Source organism: Pleurodeles waltl, chromosome 4_1 (assembly GCF_031143425.1).
Source record: "Pleurodeles waltl isolate 20211129_DDA chromosome 4_1, aPleWal1.hap1.20221129, whole genome shotgun sequence".
Lineage (NCBI taxonomy): Eukaryota > Metazoa > Chordata > Amphibia > Caudata > Salamandridae > Pleurodeles > Pleurodeles waltl.
This window is the reverse complement of record NC_090442.1, coordinates 357702954-357727078: the sequence shown is the minus strand read 5'-3', so window position 1 is coordinate 357727078 and position 24125 is coordinate 357702954. Positions and strand designations below refer to the sequence as shown.

General features: G+C 46.8%; 1 protein-coding gene across 23 annotated transcripts in view; it reads right to left on the bottom strand.

Annotated features, from left to right (window-relative positions):
* The window catches only part of PLEKHA5 (pleckstrin homology domain containing A5), a 991819-nt gene that overhangs the window by 384332 nt on the left and 583362 nt on the right, over positions 1-24125 (bottom strand). For all 23 annotated transcript variants that reach the window (XM_069228492.1, XM_069228488.1, XM_069228489.1 and 20 more), the window contains one exon: positions 23185-23300. In XM_069228492.1, the coding sequence (XP_069084593.1) occupies positions 23185-23300 (116 nt within the window). The remainder of the gene's footprint in view (positions 1-23184; positions 23301-24125) is intronic.

Here is a 24125-nt window from a genome sequence, read left to right as displayed (position 1 = left end):
ATTTTCAGGCAGGAATGTTGTAAAGTGGGCTCTCTCATCAATGTTGTAATGGTTCAAAGCACAATACACTTGGCAAAGGCTTTTTCGATATACAATTTGATAGAAACACAAACCAAATGTTGTCTACTTACATCATGCCACCAGAACCTTTGTCAGTGCACTGTTCTAGATATAGTAGAAAGAAGTAGAAAATGGAAACCTCAACGAATCGTAACAAAATGTGACACGAAACAGAACTGGGGTCATGTCTCCAAAATACCACACAATCTTCTGGTTTTTTGATCAAAGGAGAGAACACAATCCAAGTAATTAGATAATGGGTTTACCATTTCCCATTCTCCTGATTAAAAGAGAAAAGCCCCATACGGCTGGCAAAATTGCTTTCATCTCCAGCATGTAAGGGAGGGGGACCAATGACTCATCCCACTGAACTAATACAAATAGGTTCTCATGTATACTTGCGAGGCTTCAGAAAGAATGGGTACACCCATCAGTCAGTTTTCCTCTCAAGCCTGCTGCTTGAAGTCAGAAGTCACAGCACTGAATAACAGTGTATTCTAAGCCTGGCTACAGGAACCTCCTATTGCTTAAAACCCTTTGCAGCCATAGCAACACAATGGTATCCTGTTGAGCAGTAATCTTAGAGCACTCATTGAGCAGAAATAAGTTGAAAGGGTAGCCATCGAAACATATTTTTAACCCTATGGCTTTCTTGACTGCCTCAAAGAATATAAAACATAATCTTGGCCTACGAGTTCAGTGGCCCCAAAGTCTTGGTGAATTCATTCTGGTTCTTTTGCTAATTAGTCCTGGGGTGAGCTGAAGAACCCCTTGACTGATATATCAAGGTTCCAAGTCTAGCCACACAGGCACATTCTTGTATTTCCCTGACAAGCTCAAAGTATTAGTTCCCCTAAAGGGGTGTTGTTGTATTAGATAAGATAAGATTCAAAGTGTTTTTAGGAAGGGATAAATAAATAATTGCCAAAGGATTTAAAATCACAAATAGGCTGTTGGATGTGTGGCAGTGGCAACGATCTGCTTGCCATCAATTCTTTCCTACAGTTGTGTATGAGGCATGGGGAGTCCAGTTTTGTCTGTCTTTACATCGTTCTGATTACATAACAATATCAGCATGCGCGAACAGCGTTTAAGAGAGAGTATGCTGTATCTTGCAAGTACAGAGAATTACTCAAGGGTGGAGGAAGAATAGCCCCTGAGCACAGCCTGTCTTAATTCAGTTTATTCAAAAGCTCTACATTATGGATAAGTCAGAATGTTATGCACAGGTGAAAAAAATATTCAAGCATTCTGAAATGCTAACAGTTCTGCATGCAGATCTATTATTCGCACATTCCCTGAGAGGGTGAAACTGAACATCTCATTACCTGCTGCACTAAGGTATTTGAGTGAACCAGAAGCAGGTGATACAACATCTAAACTTGCTGTAGCAATCCAGTCAGTTTCTGACCTGCTCCTTTTTATACGCCATGTCAGAGCCTAAACTGTCAAATTTAGATTCAGATATGGTACTACAAGTTGGAACCTATGTTATTTATGCAGATTTGTACAGCATACTATCACCACGGAGGGTATCCAGGTGGTGGGCAGGTGTGAGCCTAGCCAAATCTAGGGCCCAGTTGGACTACTAAAAAAAAAAACAGGTCTTCAGCTTCTTGCAGAGTTCACAAAGTGATGCAGACGCTCTTATGTGTAGTGGTAGGTTGTTCCATGCTTTAGGATTGATGTAGGAGAAGGCTCCACTTCTGGAGCTGGTTTTGTGCATGCATGGGATTTTGGCAAATGGCAGTCCAGATGAGCGGAGGTTCTAGAAGGTTTGTGAAAGCAGAATTGATTGTGGAGGTATGCTAGGCCGGAGTTATGCTGTGACTTACAAGTGTGGGTGAGGAGTTTGAATTGTACTCATTTGTGTATGGGGGAGACAAATTACCAGGAAAGGCAGAGTTCACAAGCCTGGAAGTGAAATCGCTATCATCCACAAGAATACCATTAGCTGCACCACATCCGCGGACACGTCATCCTCTAACATGGAACACCTGTTGTTCAAGTTCCTTCAGGTGTGATGTAATCTGAGTGAGGTTGAGTGATTCTGGTTGCAAAATTCAGGTGTGTAGCCTTCTGGCGAGGTTTTTGTTGATTCTGGCATAAAGGGTGTTTCCATAATCCAGCTTTCTAATGACCAGGGTGCGAGTGATTATTTTCTGAGTGCTGATTGGGAGCCATCTGAGATATAACTTTTGCTTGTTCCTAATGCTCCAGGAACTAAGAGGCTGTATCTACAGATTCATCTAGCATTCCCAGTTTTTCTAACCAAACATGGTACCAAAGCTTGAGCTCCTTACGTGTTCACTACTGGATGCGCTTTAAGACAGGGCACTTTGTTACAAAGACTACCTGGCAATAAGTTTTCGTCAGACTGATGCCTCAAAGACACCTCGATGAAATGCCAGAACAAGGTCTGCCAAATACGAAGGAGCATATCTTATTAGAATTAGGTAACAGATGCAATATTTGACAGCCAGTGTGTTCTTCAGGCCAAGCTACATTAGCTATAGGCTGCATGTATATGGTCATCTTCTGGAATTGCAGGTTAGGAGGTAACCAACATCCTTCTTTTATCATGGAATCCTGTTTGCAAGCTGTGAAACAGAGGCTTGTGTACACTGTCCTCCCTCATTTCCACAAAGAAATTCTGTCACTTCAAAGTAGTAAGGAAGCTCTGTTAAACAACAGTGACGAGGATTATACAAAGCTCACACTGAAAGAGAAGAACACTTGGAATGGAGGGGTTGGAATGGGGGAGAGGAGCTGGACTGGGGGGGAGGGGGGTGTTGAAGACCCAAGAATTGCAAGGACAATCTGTTATTTCTAGAAAAGTATGACCTAAAAATAAGCACGTGTAAACACTCATATATACACATCCTTGTAGAAAGAAGTGCTTACTTGCAGGTTGTTTTAGGAAGAAAATTACAGCACACGTTAGGAGGGAAATAAAACAAAGCAATATAGTAGAGCTTGTGATATTGCTTTATCTTTTAAAGATAAATCCAAATTTTCAAACACTCTAATCTTACCCTTAATAATAAAATTTCGTTTTTTTTGTTTCCATTGTAAAACTAGTTCATAATTTATGTATTTGTTTGATGTATACTTGTAGTTTTGTGTATTGTTTTGAGTTTCAAATCATTAAATGTGCTTAGGTTGGGGACTCCGGGTTCAAGTAGTCATTCCTTGGTGGTGAGCATATGTTAAAAGATTAGGAACCGCTCATCTAATTGCTCTGCATGCAGGCCTTCCAAAGCCTCTAAGTTCTGTGTACACAGAAAGCTGGCATCTCGCCAGTGTACTGAAGAGACCATTTATCATTCTCGAATATACTTCAGGCTGGGCACCAGGATCCAATTGCATTCCCCTGTCCATAAAATTCCACATAGGACTTGTGCAGCCTAAGCATTCAATAAACATCCCCTAGAGACACAAGTGCAAACAAATCTCTTCTAATACTATCTCTCTTGGGCTACATGGTAAGGAGAAAAACATAGTTAATGAATTCTACAAAAATGTGTAACAACGATCCTCTAGAACAGCAATTCTTAACTCTATGACTTATGTAGACCCCAGTGAATCATTACTAGAATGCCCAGACTCTGGTCTAACCAACTTCTCTAACTTGAACCTCAAAACAATACATACACATACAGAAACAAGCATACATCACACAAATGAATAAGCTATGTGACTTGATTTGCAAACCAAAGAACCAAAAAAATAGTTTTTTATTTTATTGGAAGGTAGGAGTTATTTAAAGTTTGGTGTTATTTCTAAAAGATGAATCAATATGCTGGACGTCTGTTTTTGCTACTAACACACTCTTTTTAGGAGGTTACATGTCTGGTCTGTTGCAGGTCTTCAGTTGAAGCCCATTGTTCATACTAGATTCCACTTGCTGTGCTTTGCTTGCACTGCTCCAATTAATCATGTTAAGGATGCCAACTTCATTTTTTTATCCTTCAATTGTAATTTATTCATTTATTTTCATTCACAGACTTTAAAATGTAAACTTCTACACATATATATATATATATATATATATATATATATATATATATATATGGAAAATGTCACTTACCCAGTGTACATCTGTTCGTGGCATGAGACGCTGCAGGTTCACATGCTGTGCATATCCCGCCATCTAGTGTTGGGTTCGGAGTGTTACAAGTTGTTTTTCTTCGAAGAAGTCTTTTCGAGTCACGAGATCAAGGGACTCCTCCCCTTTCGGCTCCATTGTGCATGGGCGTCGACTCCATCTTAGATTGTTTTCCCCGCAGAGGGTGAGGTAGGAGTTGTGTATATAGTAATAGTGCCCATGCAATGGAGTAAGTATGTATGTACATAATGTGATTAAAAGTGTTTTATTTACAAGTTTACAAATGTACAAGTTTATTTTTATTAACTTATAACGGCAACAGGCTCCAGGGGAGGTGGGAGGGCGCATTTGAATCTGCAGCGTCTCATGCCACGAACAGATGTACACTGGGTAAGTGACATTTTCCGTTCGATGGCTTGTGTAGCTGCATATACACATGCTGTGCATAGACTAGTAAGCAGTTATCTCCCCAAAAGCGGTGGTTTAGCCTGTAGGAGCGGAAGTTGTTTGAAATAGTGTTCGTAGAACTGCCTGTCCTACTGTGGCTTGTTGTGTTGTTAACCCATCCACACAGTAATGTTTAGTGAATGTATGAGGCGTAGACCATGTGGCTGCCTTACAGATTTCTGTCATGGGTATATTTCCTAGAAAGGCCATGGTGGCAACTTTCTTCCTAGTGGAGTGTGCCTTTGGTGTAATAGGCAGTTGTCTCTTTGCTTTAACATAACAGGTTTGAGTACATTTCACTATCCATCTGGCAATGCCTTGTTTTGATATTGGATTCCCTGCATGAGGTTTTTGGAAAGCTACAAACAATTGTTTTGTTTTGCGAATTTGTTTGGTTCCATCAATGTAATACATTAGAGCTCTTTTTATGTCTAATGTATGTAATGCTTGTTCAGCTACAGAGTCTGGTTCTGGAAAGAACACTGGGAGTTCCACCGTTTGATTTAAGTGGAACGGTGATATAACTTTTGGCAAAAAGTTGGGATTTGTGCGTAGAACCACTGTATGTTTGTGTATTTGTATAAAGGGTTCCTGTATGGTAAAGGCTTGTATTTCACTTACTCTTCTGAGAGATGTGATAGCTATTAGGAAGGCTACTTTCCAGGTTACGTATTGAATCTCACAAGAGTGCATGGGTTCAAATGGTGGAACCATGAGTCGTGTTAATACAATATTGAGGTTCCACAAAGGAACTGGTGGTGTTCTTGGTGGAATGATCCTTTTTAGACCCTCCATAAATGCTTTTATGACTGGGATTCTAAATAGTGAAGTTGAATGTGTAAATTGCAGATAGGCAGAAATTGCTGTGAGATGTATTTTAATGGATGAAAAAGCTAACAGACTTTTGTAAGTGTAGTAAGTAGCTTACAATGTTTTTCGTGGACGCGTGTAATGGTTGAATTTGATTATTATGACAGTAATAAACAAATCGTTTCCATTTATTTGTGTAGCAATGTCTTGTAGTAGGTTTTCTAGCCTGTTTGATGACCTCCATACATTCTTGTGTAAGGTCTAGATGTCCGAATTCTAAGACTTCAGGAGCCAGATTGCTAGATTGAGCGATGCTGGATTCGGATGTCTGATCTGTTGTTTGTGTTGAGTTAACAGATCTGGTCTGTTTGGTAGTTTGATATGAGGCACTACTGACAGGTCTAGTAGTGTTGTGTACCAAGGTTGTCGTGCCCAAGTTGGTGCTATTAGTATTAGTTTGATTTTGTTTTGACTCAATTTGTTTACTAGATACGGAAGGAGTGGGAGAGGGGGAAAAGCGTAAGCAAATATCCCTGACCAACTCATCCATAACGCATTGCCCTTGGAGTAAAGGTGTGGGTATCTGGATGCGAAGTCTTGGCATTTTGCGTTTTCTTTTGTTGCGAATAGGTCTATTTGCGGTGTTCCCCAGTTTTGAAAGTAGGTTTGTAGTATCTGGGGATGAAGTTCCCATTCATGTATTTGTTGGTGTTCTCGACTGAGATTGTCGGCAAACTGGTTTTGAATTCATGGGATGTATTGTGCTATTAGGCGAATGTGATTGTGAGTCGCCCAATGCCAAATCTTCTGTGCTAAGAGACACAACTGTGTTGAGTGTGTGCCTCCCTGTTTGTTTAGGTAATACATTGTTGTCATGTTGTCTGTTTTGACAAGAATGTGTTTGTGGGCTATTAGTGGTTGAAATGCTTTTAATGCCAGAAACACTGCTAGTAGTTCTAGTTGATTTATATGAAGTTGTTTTTGCTGAGTGTCCCATTGTCCCTGGATGCTGTGTTGGTTGAGGTGTGCTCCCCACCCTACCATGGAAGCATCTGTTGTGATCACATATTGGTTTAAATTTATAGGATTCCACCATTGAAGCGAGGTGTGTGTTTGGCGGTCTATCAACACTAGATCCTGATGTTGACCCTGTGCTTGTGTCCATTGTGTCGCTAGGCACTGTTGTAAGGGCCGCATGTGTAATCTTGCGTTTGGGACAATGGCTATGCATGAAGACATCATGCCTAGAAGTTTCATCACTAATTTTACTTGATATTGTTGGTTTGGGTGCATGCTTTGTATTACATTTTGGAATGCTTGTACCCTTTGTGGACTTGGAGTGGCAATCCCTTTTTTTGTGTTGATTGTTGCTCCTAAGTATTGTTGTATTTGACACGGTTGTAAGTGTTATTTTAGGTAGTTTATTGAGAACCCTAATTCGTGAAGGGTTTCTATGACGTATTTTGTGTGTAGAAGACACTGTTTCTGACTGTTGGTTTTTATTAACCAATCGTCTAGATACGGGAATACGTGTATGTGCTGTCTTCTGATATGTGCCCCTACTACTGCAAGGCATTTTGTAAATACCCTTGGTGCTGTTGTTATCCCGAATGGTAACACTTTGAATTGGTAATGTACTCCTTGGATTACAAACCTCAAGTATTTCCTGTGTGAAGGATGTATGGGTATATGAAAGTATGCATCCTTTAGATCTAATGTTGACATGTAGTTTTCTTGTTTGAGTAAGGGGATCACGTCTTGAAGTGTTACCATGTGAAAGTGATCTGATTTGATGTAAAGATTTTGGGGGTCATTACAACATTGGCGGTAAAAGCCGCTTACCGCCGTGCAGAAGACCGCCAATACACTGCCTCGGCCGCAGAAATCCACCACAGCTATTATGACCCACATCTCGGAATCCACCGAAATTCAGACACCCACACAAGTCCGCCACACCAAAGGTCAGTGATAAACTGGCAAAAACAAATCCTCCACCGTCACGCCAACAGAAACACGCCCATGCTATTACGACACACGAATCCACGCAGCGGTCTTTCAACCGCGGGATTCCATTAACGGTACACACCGCTGCGCTCAAAATACACACACATCTCCAAAACACCGCCACATTGGACAATTCCAAATACACACACCTGATACACATACAAACACCACTTCCACACACCCAACACAATATAAAACACACAACCACAAAACCCACAAACCCCTACAACCAAAAATTCGAGATGAAGGAGATAGAGAGCACAGCAATAAACAACCCCACCACACAGAGGCACACAACACCATCATCCACACAACATCCACGCACAAAACACCACACACCACTACACATCACCACACTCATCACCACATACACCACCCCACAGCACGCCAAAGACACCCCAGGTTTTCCGAGGAGGAGCTCAGGGTTATGGTGGAGGAAATCGTACGAGTAGAGCCACAGCTATTTGGATCACAGGTGCAGCACACCTCCATAGCTAGGAAGATGGAGCTATGGCGAAGAATCGTCGACAGGGTAAACGCAGTGGGACAGCACCCAAGAAATCGGGAGGACATCAGGAAGAGGTGGAACGACCTATGGGGGAAGGTGCGTTCCGTGGTCTCAAGACACAACATCGCGGTACAGCGGACTGGTGGCAGACACCCACCTCCTCCCCAACAACTAACAACATGGGAGGAGCAGGTCTTGACCATCATGCATCCAGAGGGCCTCGGAGGAGTCGGTGGAGGAATGGACACTGGTAAGTCAAATCTTAACTATCATATCCCCCACCCTACCTGCATGCTATCACACACCCCCACCCTCACTCCCTCCCCTATCACTCCAACTCCTCACTGATGTACAAATAACACAAACCACACATCCCAACACCAAGCCCTGCATGACACAACAAAGCATGGACACCCAGCACTAAAGCATGCCCACTGCACATACCGCTAACAACCCCTAACCATCATCACACAAGCCCCCACACAGGAAAGCTAGCACTGGGGTACACGCTCACCCACCCATTGCACACCATGACACACACACACACATGCAATAATCATGATTTTATACCCCTGCAGGACCACTACCAGACAGGAGGGTCCAGATATCTCTACCCCACCCCCAGAAGAGGGCCACAGTGATGACAGCAGCTCTGGCCAACTGGATCAAGATGACCAGCCCGGACCATCGTGGGCCTCGGGACAGTCGGTTCCCCACACACAGGCACAGCCCAACACTGACCTTCCACCCTCTGGTAACACCAGCACAGCACCCACCCAGCGGGCCCATACCTCCGTTCCCAGGACACGTCAATCAGCTGTGTCCCCACCACTACAGGGAACCCAGGATAACCCACCACCCCAACAACAACAGGGACCTGGGGGCAGTGGTAGTTGGCACACGGTCCAGGGAACGGAGGCACAGGAACACAGGGGAACTGGGAGGGCGGCTGTGCAACAGGGGGCGGACTGGCCAAGGGAACCCACTCTCCACAAGGCCCTCTCCTCCATCATGGGAGCATACCACCACTCCCAGGAGACGATGGCGACGGTCCTGGCAAAATTTCAGGAGACCCAGCTCATGCAGGACGAACTGTATTTGGGGTTCAGGGAGGAGCTCAGAACCATCCGCTCCACCCTGGGCACCATAGTAGGGGTGCTGAAGGATATACAGAAGACCATGAGGGACACTGTGGTACTCCAAGGGGCCCCTGACACTAGCCTAGACGATGAACTGCCGACCACCTCCGCCGGTGCTAGTGGACAGGATTCCCCGCCACAGGACAACCACACCAGCACCCCACCCCCTGTAGACTGAGAACCACCCCGCAAGCGGTCCCTGAGATCCACGAACAGGACAGAGCAAGATGGCAAGACCCCCACCAGGAAATGAGACCACCCTGATTGTCATCCCACTGTCCCACTTTGTCACCCTGTCCAGACTGGAACTGTTCCAGCTCCACTTCCTATGCCCATATGGGCAGTGCACCTGTGAGACTAATAGACTGGACTCTGCCATGGGCATTCCTCCACCATCACCCATCACCATTTTGCCACCCCCTCCAATAATTAGCACTTCAATAAACACCCTTGAACCACAAAACAATCTGGAGTCAGTCTGTGATTTAGAAAATGTGTATTAGCTATGACAATGACAAAATCCGTTTGAAAATGTAATGTCAACATACCTATGTCACATCACAAGCCCATGAAGGATGCAAGCAGATGACACACGTTGGTAACCACACCTGTGAAACCGTAATGGAAATGTACCACTCAGTTAGCATATACTGCTTCAAATTGACAGACAGGATAGAGGTAGAAGTGTGAAAGTAAATGTAATAGTAAAAAAATGTGTTCTCACCTGTGTGTCACTGGAAATATTGCTGTATGACAGAGTCCCTGTTATTAATGTCTTCTTCCTCTGCTTCCTCCTCATCACTATCCACAGGCTCCACAGCTGCCACAACACCGTCATCTGGACCATCCTCCTGCAGAAAAGGCACCTGGCGTCGCAAAGCAAGATTGTGAAGCATACAGCAGGCGATGATGATCTGACACACCTTCCTTGGTGAGTAGAACAGGGAACCACCTGTCATATGCAGGCACCGGAACCTGGCCTTCAGGAGGCCGAAGGTGCGTTCGATCACCCTCCTAGGCCGCCCATGGGCCTAATTGTAGAGTTCCTCTGCCCTGGTCCTGGGATTCCTCACTGGGGTCAATAGCCATGACAGGTTGGGGTAACCAGAGTCCCCTAATAGCCACACACGGTGCCTCTGCAGTTGACCCATAACATACGGGATGCTGCTATTCCACAGGATGTAGGCGTCATGCACTGATCCAGGGAACATAGCATTTACCTGCGAGATGTACTGGTCTGCCAAACATACCATCTGTACATTCATCGAATGATAACTCTTCCGGTTCATGTACACCTGTTCACTCCTGTGGGGGGGGGGGGGGGCAAAGCCACATGGGTCCCATCAATGGCACCAATGATGTTGGGGATATGTCCCAGGGCATAGAAGTCACCTTTAACTGTAGCCAAATCCTCCACCTGAGGGAAAACGATGTAGCTCCTCACGTGTTTCAGCAGGGCAGACAACACTCTGGACAACACATTGGAAAACATAGGCTGGGACATCCCTGATGCCATGGCCACTGTTGTTTGAAATGACCCAATTGCAAGGAAATGGAGTACTGACAGCATTTGCACTTCAGGGGGGATTCCTGTGGGATGGAGGATTGGTGATATCAGATCTGGCTCCAACTGGGTACACAGTTCCTGGTTTGTGGCACGGTCAAACCTATAAGTGATGATTAAATGTCGCTCCTCCATTGTCAACAGGTCCACCAGCGGTCGGTACACCGGAGGATTCCGCCATCTCCTCACATGTCCCAGCTGACGGTGCCTAGGAAGGACAACAGCGACCAGAGAGTCAAGCAACTCAGAGGTATGTACCCACAGCTACACAGTACACGAAACATAATCCAAAAAGTTATCTGTAAGTGTGTTGAGTCCAGGCCTAGGTATGTGTGACACAGTTGTAAATGAAGCCATGTGGGCCCCTGAAATGGCGGCTGCCTGACCTCTAGACTGGGACAATTGGATGTGAGGTAACTGCGCTGGCGTTGTACACCGTCGCGGTAGGTGGTCGAAGACCGCGGCGCAATGCTGCATTGATTAACATTGGACCCTATAGAGTCCCAGGAGCCAATGACGAAGTGCGCCGGCAGTGATGATACACACCGCCGCGGACGTGACCGCCATTTTCTATCTGTTCAATCACTCGATACCTGATCTTCGACAGGAGAGGACCTACACTGCAAGTGCTGCTGTGACCTCGGTCTGGAAGAGACAATGGCTCGTGCGTCTGGGGAAAGGGCCCCTGCCTTCACTGCACTGCACAGGAGTTGGAGAAGCTTGTGGACGGGGTCCTCCCCCAGTACACGCTACTCTATGGTCCTCCAGACCAACAGGTGAGTACATAGGGTGCAAGTTGTATGGGCTATGCCTGGGTGGAGAGGCCTGTATGTAAGTAGGAAGGGGGCCGAGTTATGCGAGCATGAAGGAGTTTGAATGCATGCGCCACATGGCAAGGGCAGGGATGTGGGCCACTCACTCCGACGGTGCTGGTGCTAATGACTTCTCTTCTTCCTCTGTACATGTCATGTAGGTCAGCGCCCACCAGAAGAAGGATATTTGGCGTGCCATCGCCAAGGAAGTCCAGACCCTGGGGGTCCACCAGAGACGGGGCACCCACTGCCGTAAAAGATGGGAGGACATTCGCCGCTGGAGTAAGAAGACGGCGGAGCCTCAGCTGGGGACCATGACCTCCCTGATGTTCCGGATCCTGGCGGTGGCCTAACCTGAGTTGGATGGGCGCTTGAGGGCATCACAGCAGACACAAGGGGGTGAGTACACTCACATTCTGATGACTTTGCGCTCAGTGGAGTGGTCTGGGTGGGGGATGAGGGCTGTGGGTTTCCCTAGGCCAGGGCGAGTTCCGTAGGCTAGGCCCCTCTGGAATGCAGGCCATGTGCCACTCCACCCCACCTCTGTAGAGTGTCAAGTACAGGTATACATGCCCCTGTGTCATCTATGTGGACAGATGACACTAATACCGTTGTAGGCCATATCCCAGGAACTGCATCTGTATCGGCCAAGAGCATGGCATAATGCAGGGGGCTGCTGTGTCTGTATTGTCCGCCAACGGTAGCGGTAAGCCATGCACTCAATCTGTCTTTCTTCTGTTTCCCCCCCACCTTTTTGTACTCTCCCTGTTCTTTTGTGCATCAGCATCATCAGGCGGCGGTACAGTGGCACCGGAGCACGAGGGAGCTGCATCCCACATGGCCATGGAGAGCCACACCAGAGACTCCGAATACACCAGTGGGACGGAGGGCGAGGGGAGCTTCACGTCGGTCACTGGATCAGCATAGAGCGACACGGACTCGTCCTCCGATGGGAGCTTCCTTGTGGTGGCGGCACCATCTGTGCCCCCCACTTCTACAGGCACAGCCGCCACCCCCCCCTACCAGCACCGCCCTCCCAGCAGCCCCTCAGCCTTTGCTCCGTGCCCGCTCACCCAGGAGGGTGGGCATCACCTTTGCCCCAGGAACCTCAGGCCCTGCCCCAGTCACCCCTGCTGCCCTCAGTGAGGAGGCCATTGAGCTCCTCAGGTCACTCACTGTTGGGCAGTCTACCATTGTGAATGCCATCCAGGGTGTAGAAAGGGAGTTGCAACACGGTAATGCATTCCTGGAGGGCATTCATTCTGGTCAGGCTGCTCTTCATCGAACCCTGCAATCTCTGGCCTCAGCACTGATGGCAGCCATTGTCCCTGTGTCTAGCCTCCCCCTCAAACTTCCTCCACCCAGACCCAATCCCCTGTACCTCTGCCTATCCCAAGCACACCATCAGACCAGCCTGCACACACCTCAACACACAAGGGCAGCTCAGGCAAACATAGGCACCACACATCCCACAGGCACTCACACAAGCATCACCCACATACAGACACAGCAACATCCACTGCCTCCACTGTGTCCCCCTCCTCGTCGTCGTCTCCCTCCGCCCTCCCAGTCTCGTCTACACTCTCACCTGCATGCACTACATCTACAGCCACTAGGACTCGCACCAGAAGACCCAGCACCACACCCCGCTCACCTGCACTCACCACCCCCACTACCATTTACACGTCCCCTGTGTCCTCTCCCAGTGTGTCTGTGACGCCCCCTCCCAAAGTACACAAATGCAGGCACCCACACACCCAACATCCATCCACCTCATGACAACCTCCAGAACATGCACCTGAACCCAAATCATCTAAAGTTACACCTCCTACAACCACATCCTCTTCCTCCACTCCCAGACCCCCTCCAGCTACCCATCCCAGTGTTCATAGGAAACTTTTACTGAGCAACGTTGACCTCATTCCCACCACCCCCACCCCTCCAATTCATAGGTCCCGTACTAGCACCTCAGCCAAAAATAGTCCGGTTCCAGTGGTGCATGTTAGAGGTATATGGAGTGCACCTGGCACCAGGGCAGCCAGTGTGACACGGAGCCAAAGCACTGCCAGTCCACCCCCTGTAAAGCACCAGAAGTTGGACAGTGCCCGACGGGAGAGGGTGAAGACTCCTGCCGGCAAAGCCGCTCACAAGGGTCCCGGGGGGAGTGCAGAGTCAGCTGTGACTCCTCACAAGGTGGTGAAGGGGCAGAAGAAGTCTCCAAAGTCTGGAAATAGCAGCACGGCGGAGAAGGCCGCCATCCTCCCCGCTGGCCAGGACGCCACCGCCAGCCCCATCGTCACTGGTCCGGAGACCACCGCCAGAGTCAGTGCCCAGGAGGGCAGCACTATCGTCACTGGTCAGGAGACCACCGCCAGAGTCGGTGCCCAGGAGGGTCAGGAGACCACCTCCAGAGTCAGTGCCCAGGAGGGCAGCACTATCATCACTGGTCAGGAGACCACCGCCAGAGTCAGTGCCCAGGAGGGCAGCAGAATCGTCACTGGTCAGGAGATGACCGCCAGATTCAGTGCCCAGGAGGGCAGCACTATCGTCACTGGTCCGGAGACCACCGCCAGAGTCAGTGCCCAGGAGGGCAGCACTATCGTCACTGGTCCGGAGACCACCGCCAGAGTCAGTGCCCAGGAGGGTACCGGCAGCCACAGCCCCACTGGGCACTGAGGACAGTCATGCCACACACCGCTGCACAGGTCAGAGACCGCAAAGTCAAGCACCGCTGAACAGGGCAAAGACCGCCATGGCAACAAAACGCTGAACAGGGCAAAGACTGCCATGGCAAGCACCGCTGAACAGGGCAAAGACAGCAAAGTCAAGCACCGCTGAACAGGGCAAAGACCGCCATGCAAATAACCGCTGAACAGGGCAAAGACCGCCATGGCAAGCACCGCTGAACAGGGCAAAGACTGCCATGGCAAAAAAACGCTGAACAGGGCAAAGATCGCCAACTCAAGCATCGTTAGCCCATGTGCAGCTGGGACAGTGACGGAACTGGGACCGTCACAGGGAGCGTGATGCACTCTGGGCACCAGTCCCCCTCCAGAACCAGTGGAGAACTGCATCCACTACCTGAATCCTTCACAGGATGAAGCACTCTGGGCACCAGTCCCCCTCCAGAACCTGTGGAGACATGCATCGACTTGAGACTGTGGCTTTGCACTCCCCAGGATGGTACAGTGAGCAACCAACCCACTGTAGAGACTTGGAAGACTGTGGCTTTGCACTCCCCAGGAAGGAACAGTGGGCAAACCACCCACTGTAGAGACTTGAGAGACTGTGGCTTTGCACTCCCCAGGATACATCAATGGGCATGGAGCCCCGTCGTCATCCCCTTCCCTTCCCTTCCCCCTGAGGTGCCTGTTGTATTTCTATCTGATGCCCCTGCATTGTTCTCTCCGTTTGTGGACAGGTATCTAGTGTGGGCCTCGCCCATGCATTGTGGGCCCAGTGGTCCACGGACATTGAAAAGTGCATACCTGCACTACTAATCGTGATGTATATATTTTTATTGTGTATACATTTCTGTATATAGGAGCTTCCTGTATTTTGATATATTACAATGGTTGCACTCATTTCCTTTTGTCTTTGCATTCTTCTGGGGGGGGGGGGGGGGTTTAGGGGTTGTAACTGTGATGTTTGGATATGCATTGGTGTGTGTGTTATAGTGGGTGAGGTTCGGGGTGGGGGTGTTGCGTGTGTGTCCCCCTGACTTTTGCCTCCCCTATGTCGTAGGTGCAGTACTCACCGTTGTCTTTGGCACCGCCGTTGCTGGTGTTCATAGAGGAGCAGGAACACAATTGCAGGGAGTATTTGGAGTTCGGGCTCCATGGTGGCCTCCTTCCTCGTGGAGTGTGTTCAGGTGAGCGTTTTCCCATTGCAAAAGCTGTTTCCGCCATGTTTTTATCCGCAGTGAATCCGCCCCGGAAAAGGTGGCGGATTGGTGTGTTGTAATACTGTGGGCGGTACTTTGTCTTCCGCCTGTCTGTTGGCGGTGACCGCCGCACTGCTTGTCTGTATCGCTGTGGCGGTCGGAGTGTTAAAGTGGCTGTCTATGTTGGTGGTTTCCGCCACGGTCATAATTCCCTTTTTTCCGCCGGCCTGTTTGCGGTATTACCGCAGCTTTAACACCGTCCGCCAGGGTTGTAATGACCCCCTTAGTGTTCTGAGATCTAAGATGGGTCTCAGAGCTTTGTCCTTTTTGGGTATTAGAAAATACAGGGAATAAACACCTGTTCCTTTCTGATGGTTGGGTATGAGTTCTATTGCATCTTTTTGTAACAATGCTTGGACTTCTAGTTGTAATAGATCTAAGTGCTGTTTGGACATGTTGTGTGTTCTTGGAGGCAGATTTGGTGGTAATTGTAGGAATTCTATGCAATAACCATGTTCGATAATGGCTAGGACCCATGAGTCTGTAGTTATTTCTTCCCAATTTTTGTAATAATCTGTGAGCCTCCCCCCCACTGGTGTTATGTGTTGGGGATTTGTGACATTGAAGTCACTGTTTAGTTTGTGGGGCCTTTGGAGTTTCCCTCTGGTTTTAGGGAATTGTCCACCTCTATATTGTCCCGGAAAGCCTCCCCTTTGATACTGGCCCTGGTATGTGGGTCTGGCTTGTGAGGTTGAGGGTTCTGTGCTTTGGGATCAAAACCCCCCTCTAATTGTGGATTTCTAAAGGTGCCTCTGCTTTGTGGGGAGTAGAGCGCGTCCATGGCTTTGGCCGTGTCAGTGTCCTTCTTTAGCTTCTCTATAGCTGTATCCACATCCGGCCCAAACAACTGTTGTCCATTAAAAGGCATATTAAGCACAGCCTGTTGGATCTCTGGCTTAAATCCAGAGGTGCGGAGCCATGCGTGTCTCCGAATAGTGACCGCTGTATTTACAGTCCTGGCGGCTGTGTCTGCTGCGTTCATTGCCGATCATATCTGGTTGTCAGAGATACTTTGGCCCTCGTCCACCACTTGCTGTGCACGCTTTTGAAACTCCTTGTGAAGATGTTCAATAAAATGCTGCATTTCATCCCAATGAGCCCTGTCATATCTTGCCAATAAAGACTGTGAATTGACAATGCGCCATCGATTGGCTGCCTGTGCTGCAACTCTTTTCCCCGCTGCATCAAACTTTCGACTTTCTTTGTCGGGTGGTGGTGCATCCCCAGAAGTCTGTGAGTTTGCCCTTTTCCGTGCTGCGCCTACTACCACTGAGTCAGGTGTTAGTTGTTGCGTGATGTACACAGGGTCCGTAGGGGGAGGCTTGTACTTTTTTTTTCCACCCTAGGTGTAATGGCTCTGCATTTGATGGGGTCTTGAAACACTTGTTTTGCGTGTTTTAACATCCCTGGTAACATCAGAAGACTCTGGTACTGGCTGTGTGTTGACGACAAAGTATTAAATAAAAAGTCATCCTCAATAGGTTCAGCATGCAGTGCTACATTGTGAAAAGTAGCTGCTCTGGACACCACCTGCATGTAAGCAGTACTGTCTTCAGGTGGTGACGGTCTTGCCGGGTAGCAGTCTGGGCTATTGTCAGATAGTGGTGCATCATATAGATCCCATGCATCTGGGTCATCCTCGGTCATCCCTGTGTGCGTTGGAGATTGCATCATAGGGGGTGTAGCAATTGGTGATAATTGCTGTGAGTGCTGTGGCGATGGTTGTGGCGAAAAACGTGGTGGAGTTTTTTCTTTCGCCACCTTTGCTTTTGGCTGTTTCTCTGTGTCTTGGAAAGCAAGTTTCCTTTTCATTTTAATAGGGGGAAGAGTTCTTATTTTCCCTGTTTCTTTTTTAATATGGAGCCTTCTTTGTGTATAGTCTGGCTCCCCCATCTCTAATTCTTGTCCAAATTTATGGCCTTGTAGTTGTGATGAAAGGCCTTGTTCTTTGGAATAAGAACTTTGTTTCGGCTCCGATGCTGGGTGTTTCGGCAACAAAACTTTTTCCACAGTCTTTTTTGGCTCCGAAGCCACCTTTTTCGGTTTCGGGGTGCCGATCTCTCGGTGACGATATCTCCGTGTTGAGTTTGGTCGGAGCCAGTATCTCGGTGCCGAGTATACTCTGTGCCGGTATCTCGACTGGAGTCGGATGTCTTCGACACGTGTGTGCCCTTTTTCGGTGCCGATGGTTGGTCACCAAGTTTACGGGTTAAGCCATGGCCTGCTGGCCGTGGCGTCCCCTGGGCCTTCATGATTTTGGCGTGAGTTTTGGCCGGGGCAGGTTTACTCACGGTTTTCGCCGGCTGTTCACTTTCGGCCTCGTCCGAATCGGCAATGGAGAAAGTCTCCTCTTCTTCGATGTCGTGGTGTCCTGATGGCGTCAATGCCATTTGAAGCCTTCGAGCTCTCCGGTCCCGTAGCGTCTTCTTCGACCGAAATGCCTGACAGGCCTCGCAAGTATCCTCTTTGTGTTCGGGGGACAAACACAAATTACAGACCAAATGCTGATCTGTGTAAGGATACTTATTGTGGCATTCGGGGCAGAAGCGGAATGGGGTCCGTTCCATGAGCCTTGAAGACGCACGCGGTCGGGCCAACCAGGCCCCGCCGGGGGAGAGAAGCCCCGAAGGGCTACCAGAGCTCTTCTTTTATTCGGTGTCGATCTGCTATAACTAACCCGATACCGAACGCAAACAATACCGCCGAATTTTCAGAGATTTAACTAACTTTCCGAACCGAAACACGGAGCGAAGAGGAACACGTCCGAACCCGATGGCGGAAAGAAAACAATCTAAGATGGAGTCGACGCCCATGCGCAATGGAGCCGATAGGGGAGGAGTCCCTCGATTTCGTGACTCGAAAAGACTTCTTTGAAGAAAAACAACTTGTAACACTCTGAGCCCAACACTAGATGGCGGGATATGCACATCGAACATATATATATATATATATATATATATACACATACATACATATCTTTACTGTTTTAGAAATTGGGTCTCCAGTTGGCAGAGATACACAACCTTGACCAAGCAGGGACCACAATCCTAGTCAGGGTAAGTCACAACACATTCAAAGTTATCCTGTGCTCACCCTCTGGTAGCTTGGCACAGAGCAGGCAGACTTAACTTAGAAGGCAATGTGTAAAGTATTTGTTCAATAACTCATACAGTAACAGTGAAAAGACCACAAAAAGTAGTCCACACGAGTTTGGGAAAATAGATATTGGTCTGAATCAAATTAGACCAGAATATCAGGAATCCAATGTGCACAAGCAAAGATGTGATTTTTCAAAGATTAAATCCTAATAAAGCTTGTAGAAATGCAATAGCTCCAACTGGGGCTTATCACGACATTGTTTACAGAGTTGTTACCAACAGTCTGATGCCACTCACGAGGGAGTGTGTGGCCGGGCACGGAGTCACACAGACTCTCCCCCCCCCACCCCCCACTCCACCCTCTCCCCCCAGGAGCAGTATGTTTTTAAATGATGAAACAAACACATGGCACAGAGCTGGGGCCAGTGCGTCAATGGTTCCTACGGCCACCGGTGAGATATTGGTTCCTTATTGCAAGACAGGGGAGGCGAGGCATCTGTTCCCTGCGGTTGCAAGGTAGCTGATGCGGCATCTGTGGAGAGGTGTTGGTTCCTTGTGACCCAGCGGGGGTTGATGAATCCAGTAGGTCAAGATGTTATGTATCAACTTTGCACTGTCGCGATCACACCGCGGGACTTCAACAGCGTTGCGTTGAGGTCAGACTTACGTTGTAGGCTGCGTTCAGTGAGGACCACAGAGCAGGCAGCTGTGCGGCGGACGACTGCAACTCCGGTTCCAGAGACGCTGAAGTCTATGAACTAAGAAGGAGATAGTAGACTAAGTCTTTCTTGGCCCAGAGACTTCAGAACAGGAGGCAAGCTCAATCCAAGCCCTGGGAGAGCACTTGTGGAGGAAGGCAAAGTCCTTCTAGTCAGGGGCAGCAGGGCAACAAGTAGGGCAGCAGTCCTTCAGAATATATATTCTAAATCCAAAAGTGCCTTTGAAGTGGGGGAAACTTCAAAGAGTTGTTTTGAAGTGCACAAGCTCCCCTTTCAACCCAACCCTGTCTGCCAGGATCCCTTTGGGGAGTTATCAGTCCTTTGTGTGGGGTCAGGCCACTGGCCTTTGAAGTCTAAGTGAGAGCCCCTCCACCCTTTCTGCCCAGGGAGACCCATTCAGTATGCAGATGTGACTGAGTGTCCTGTGTTTATGACTGTCTGGGTGGAATGCACAAGGGGAGCTCTCAACCAGCACAGCCAGCCCAGAAGTGGATTGGGGACAGGCTTTAAGACACAGAAGGCATAAGTGCAGTGTAATGTCCACTTGCTAAAAGTGGCATTTCTAAAATAGTAAATAAATCCAGCTTCACCAGTAAGTAGGATTTTCCAATACCATTCTGGCCATACTAAACATAAAAGGACTACTCCTTTCAGATCAGAATCTACCATTTAAAAGCATGCAAGTTCTAATGCTGGCCTATAAGAGAAGGTCTCACAGTAGTGAGAAACAAATGTGTGAGTTTTTCACTACCAGGACATGTAAAACACATAAGTACATGTCCTGCCTTTTATTTACATGGCACCCTGCCCTATGGGATACCTAGGGCCTACCTAAGGGGTGACTTATGTAGAAAAGGGGGAGTTTAAGGCTTGGCACTTAGTTTTAAATGCCAAGTCGAAGTGGCATTTTCCCACCCAAGCCTTGCAATTACAGGCCTGAGATATGGTTAAGGGCTGCTTACGTGGGTGGTACAATCAGTGCTCCAGGCCCACTAGCAGCATTTAATTTACAGGTCCTGGACACCTCTAGTGCAGTTTACTAGGGAGCTGCAGGTAAATTAAATATGTCAACTGGGTAGTAGCCAATGTTACCACGTGTAGGGAAGAAAGCACATGCACTTTAGCACTGGTCAGCAGTGGTAAAGTGTGCAGAATCCTAAAACCAGCAACAACAGGATCAGAAAAATGGAGGGGGGCAGGCAGGCAAAAAGCTAGAGGGAGACCACCCTAAGGCTGTCAGGCCTACCATATACACACACAATATAATGTATGTATGTCCCCTTTCCTGCAGGACAGTGTGCACCATTCAAATAATTTAGTAAATCAATATCTGAAGAGAACAATAAATGCAAATGAAGCAAATAAATGTAAACTAAAACAAGGAGAGGGGTTCAGTTTGTTTTGTTTATAATACTGAAAAGAAAAGTAAAAAAGAAAAAAAAAATGTGGTACTTCCATTACTACCTTATACGACAGTTTGAATACAATGGACTCCGACATGGTGGCTTCCAAAACATTCGCTCAAACCGGATTAACATATTACTTTCTATACAGTAAAAAACCTTATTACAAAATACAGTTACCTAAAACCAGAGATAGATGTTAAATTCCATGACAGAAATATACAGATTGACAATACAACCTGACATTAAAAAAAATAAAAGATAATAATAATAGAAAAACGAGTTGGCTTTGTTTCTACCAGGCATAAACTGCAAATCTCAAAATGTTTCATAAGACTTCATTCATGTAAGGCATAGTGCACAGTATCTTACAGCTGGACGTTTTTCGTATGCCAATTGTTATCCAGCCCTACACAAATTCAGCCTTGTTTACTGCTACTCAATAAAAATATGAAAACATGAGAGCCTGGGGTTGCCCTTTTGTCTTAGCCCATCACACTGCGTCTAAGTGAGGCCCTATAGTTTACATCTAAATTGTGGAAGGCCCAGAACCCTCTGCCGGCCCAGAACCCTCTGCCGGCCCAGAACCCTCTGCCGGCCCAGAACCCTCTGCCGGCCCAGAACCCTCTGCCGGCCCAGAACCCTCTGCCAGCCCAGAACCCTCTGCCAGCCCAGAACCCTCTGCCAGCCCAGAACCCTCTGCCGACCCAGCCCCCTACCTTCCCCCACCCCTTTTACAACAAAGGCAAACTTAAGAAACCAACTGCACTCTGCTGGATGTAGAAAGCTCTTTTTAAACAAATAAAAAGTTGGGATATAAAGATAAATGACCCTAAAACAGGTACAACAATTTTGGGAGGATTAAGGTTTTAATTAAGTTATAAAATTGTGTTATATATCTCCCAGCTATGATGACTGATAATCCATCCCAAGGATTCGGTGACTTCACGCAGAGTTTTCGTAAGGCTTGGTAATGAGAACTCACCACGTCCCCTACAACTACTACAACTCCATTTAACATATGCCAGTGGGGCAAGAGCAATGATTGATCCAGATGCAGGAAAGGCTCTGGAATCCAAAGTAGGAAAGAAGAGTCTGCAAATTAAAACACGGAGGCCATGTCTCAGGCCTTATCTGTGTGTACTAGAATCGTGATAATCGCTCGCCAATGACCACGTGCACAGCCAGAAGCATCTGTTGCAGCTTTATATGCACTGTGGCGCCCTAAGGAAAACAATGCTACGTTGCTATACTTTGACCGTTCATGTTATTTACTGCAAGATGCAAGTACATTGCCAATAAATTACTATGTAAAAAAGTTGATGGACTAATGGAAACCATATATGTCCACGGTTTGTTTTTTAGGGGTAAAACAAGCGTACCAACATTATGTGATGAGAGGCCTATTACTTGTCATATACACAATTACTTTCAAAATAAGTGGAAAGGTTCAATAAAATTCACCCGGGAGAGAGTCTTCTCGGGTACTTTACCCCCTTCCAGGCTATAAAGGACAACAGTCACTTCTGCAAGAAACAGAGAACCAGCCACTTCCCCTGTTCTTTTTTTCCAATTAACTTACTGAGGAAGAATCCATTCATATGAGTTACCCAACCTGCTGTGGGAAGCTATATTTTCCGTACAACTCTATAATAACAACACTGCTGAAACGTCTGCACAGTCCGCTTGGGACGCAGTACTAATTTGTTTCTACAACCAAACACCACACGTGATTTAAGCCAAAATCCAGACAATCGTACGTTTGTGCCCAGCAAACGCCACTGCCTGAGTCATTATAACCCCTTTAGAGGAATGAGATAATGAATGTATTAATGAACCAGTGGTGGTTTAAAGCAACTTAAGGATCAAAAGTTATCGTGGGCTAGTTGCTAATAAATGTCTGTCATGGGCAAATACTTGCGGTCTAAACTTTGTGCAGAGGGATGGCTTCATTGCGCTTTATGCATTTTTGTTTTTGGGCGAAGGGCAGTAGAGTCATGTTGAGGAAAGCCTTAAGGTTACCTAGCCCTGATACAACTGGAGATTCAGGGGGTCATTCTGACCCTGGCGGTCACCGTCCAAAACTTACATTTAATTACAATTTTGATTCGTGCCTGGTTACGAAGCAGTCGTTAAAAACAGGAAAATTAAGTGTGCGGATTAATACACATTGAAAGTCAACAACCTAATAAGTAACTCTTACTGCTACACATTTTTACAGCGCAACATGCCTCAACAAGGTGAAGGAACAACGAAGAAAGCAACACGATGCAGATCCGAGAAGGAAGCGTTATCACACAGCTGCACTGGCACCATGCTGTGCAAACCAAGAGTATTTTTAGAGATGCAAATTGAAACCTTGCAATCTCGAACTACACGAACATACAAGGCAAGTCAAGAGCTGTAGCACAAAATCAAACAGATTTTTCTTTTTGAAAAAATTATCACATATATAAAACTGCAGCTTGTTAGATACACAGATGATAAAATTGGAAACGATTTGTTATTACATTCATTTCTGGCCTCTGTAAACAAGAAGTTACTCCTTGGACAGGTAAGGCGCGTTTACCGTTTCACAGGTTCAGTCTGCACAAGGGCGGCATCTGTCATGGCCTTCATCCAGAGCTCCATTTCCTTCACAGTATCTGTGCAGAAGTAATACGTCCTCATGTTTGGATGGGTTGCCTGATCAGAAATAACAGGGCAATTTTAACAGATCAGCACGCTTCTGTAAAAGAGAAAAAGGGATGGGTGGAAAAGTTTAGATTTTTCTCTTGCACATTATTTTGAAGAAGCAAATTAGGTTTTGCAAACAGATGAGTGTAAACTAGTTACAAAGAAAACATCCTTGTACACAAATTAAGGAAGAAACTGTTCGACGAGTAGAGGACGCAACTAATAAAGGGAGTAATCAGTTTAAAAATATATATTTTATTACCTGAGAACTACATAAGCAGAGTGTAAATTTCCCTTGTGTGTTGATTAGTTCACTCACTACACAGTTTTTCAACTTGATATGCTAGAAACCTGTGAAGGCTCACTGAAAGAGGACTTACTGTCAGATTCTGAAATGCTATTAGGATGCACAGAACTGGTCAATTTACAGATGCAATAATGCATATTTCTTTTAAATTAGGCAAGTGTCTGACCATTTTTAAGGTTATGCTCCCTATTCATGTAATAGCTGTTGAAGTAACAACCCCAAACTGAAACGCTGAAAAAGCTGACTCGGTAATGTGCTTACAAAAGCCAACTAAGAGACATTGGGACCGCGATCACCCGCTAAGAATTGCACTAGGGGGTAGGGGAATTTTTTTGTTTAAGCGAGGTGTCCCCAAGGGGGCATAAATTCTTCGCTCAGCATGGCCAATGCGTCATCCAACTTGAGCCATTGGCTTACTAAAGGTGTGACTGATGGCATTTCAATATCTGTCATATGAGCTTCCAACAGGATAACTTCATCCATTGTTGCGCGGCTGCTACACCTCATCATTCATTACTGTGTCTTTT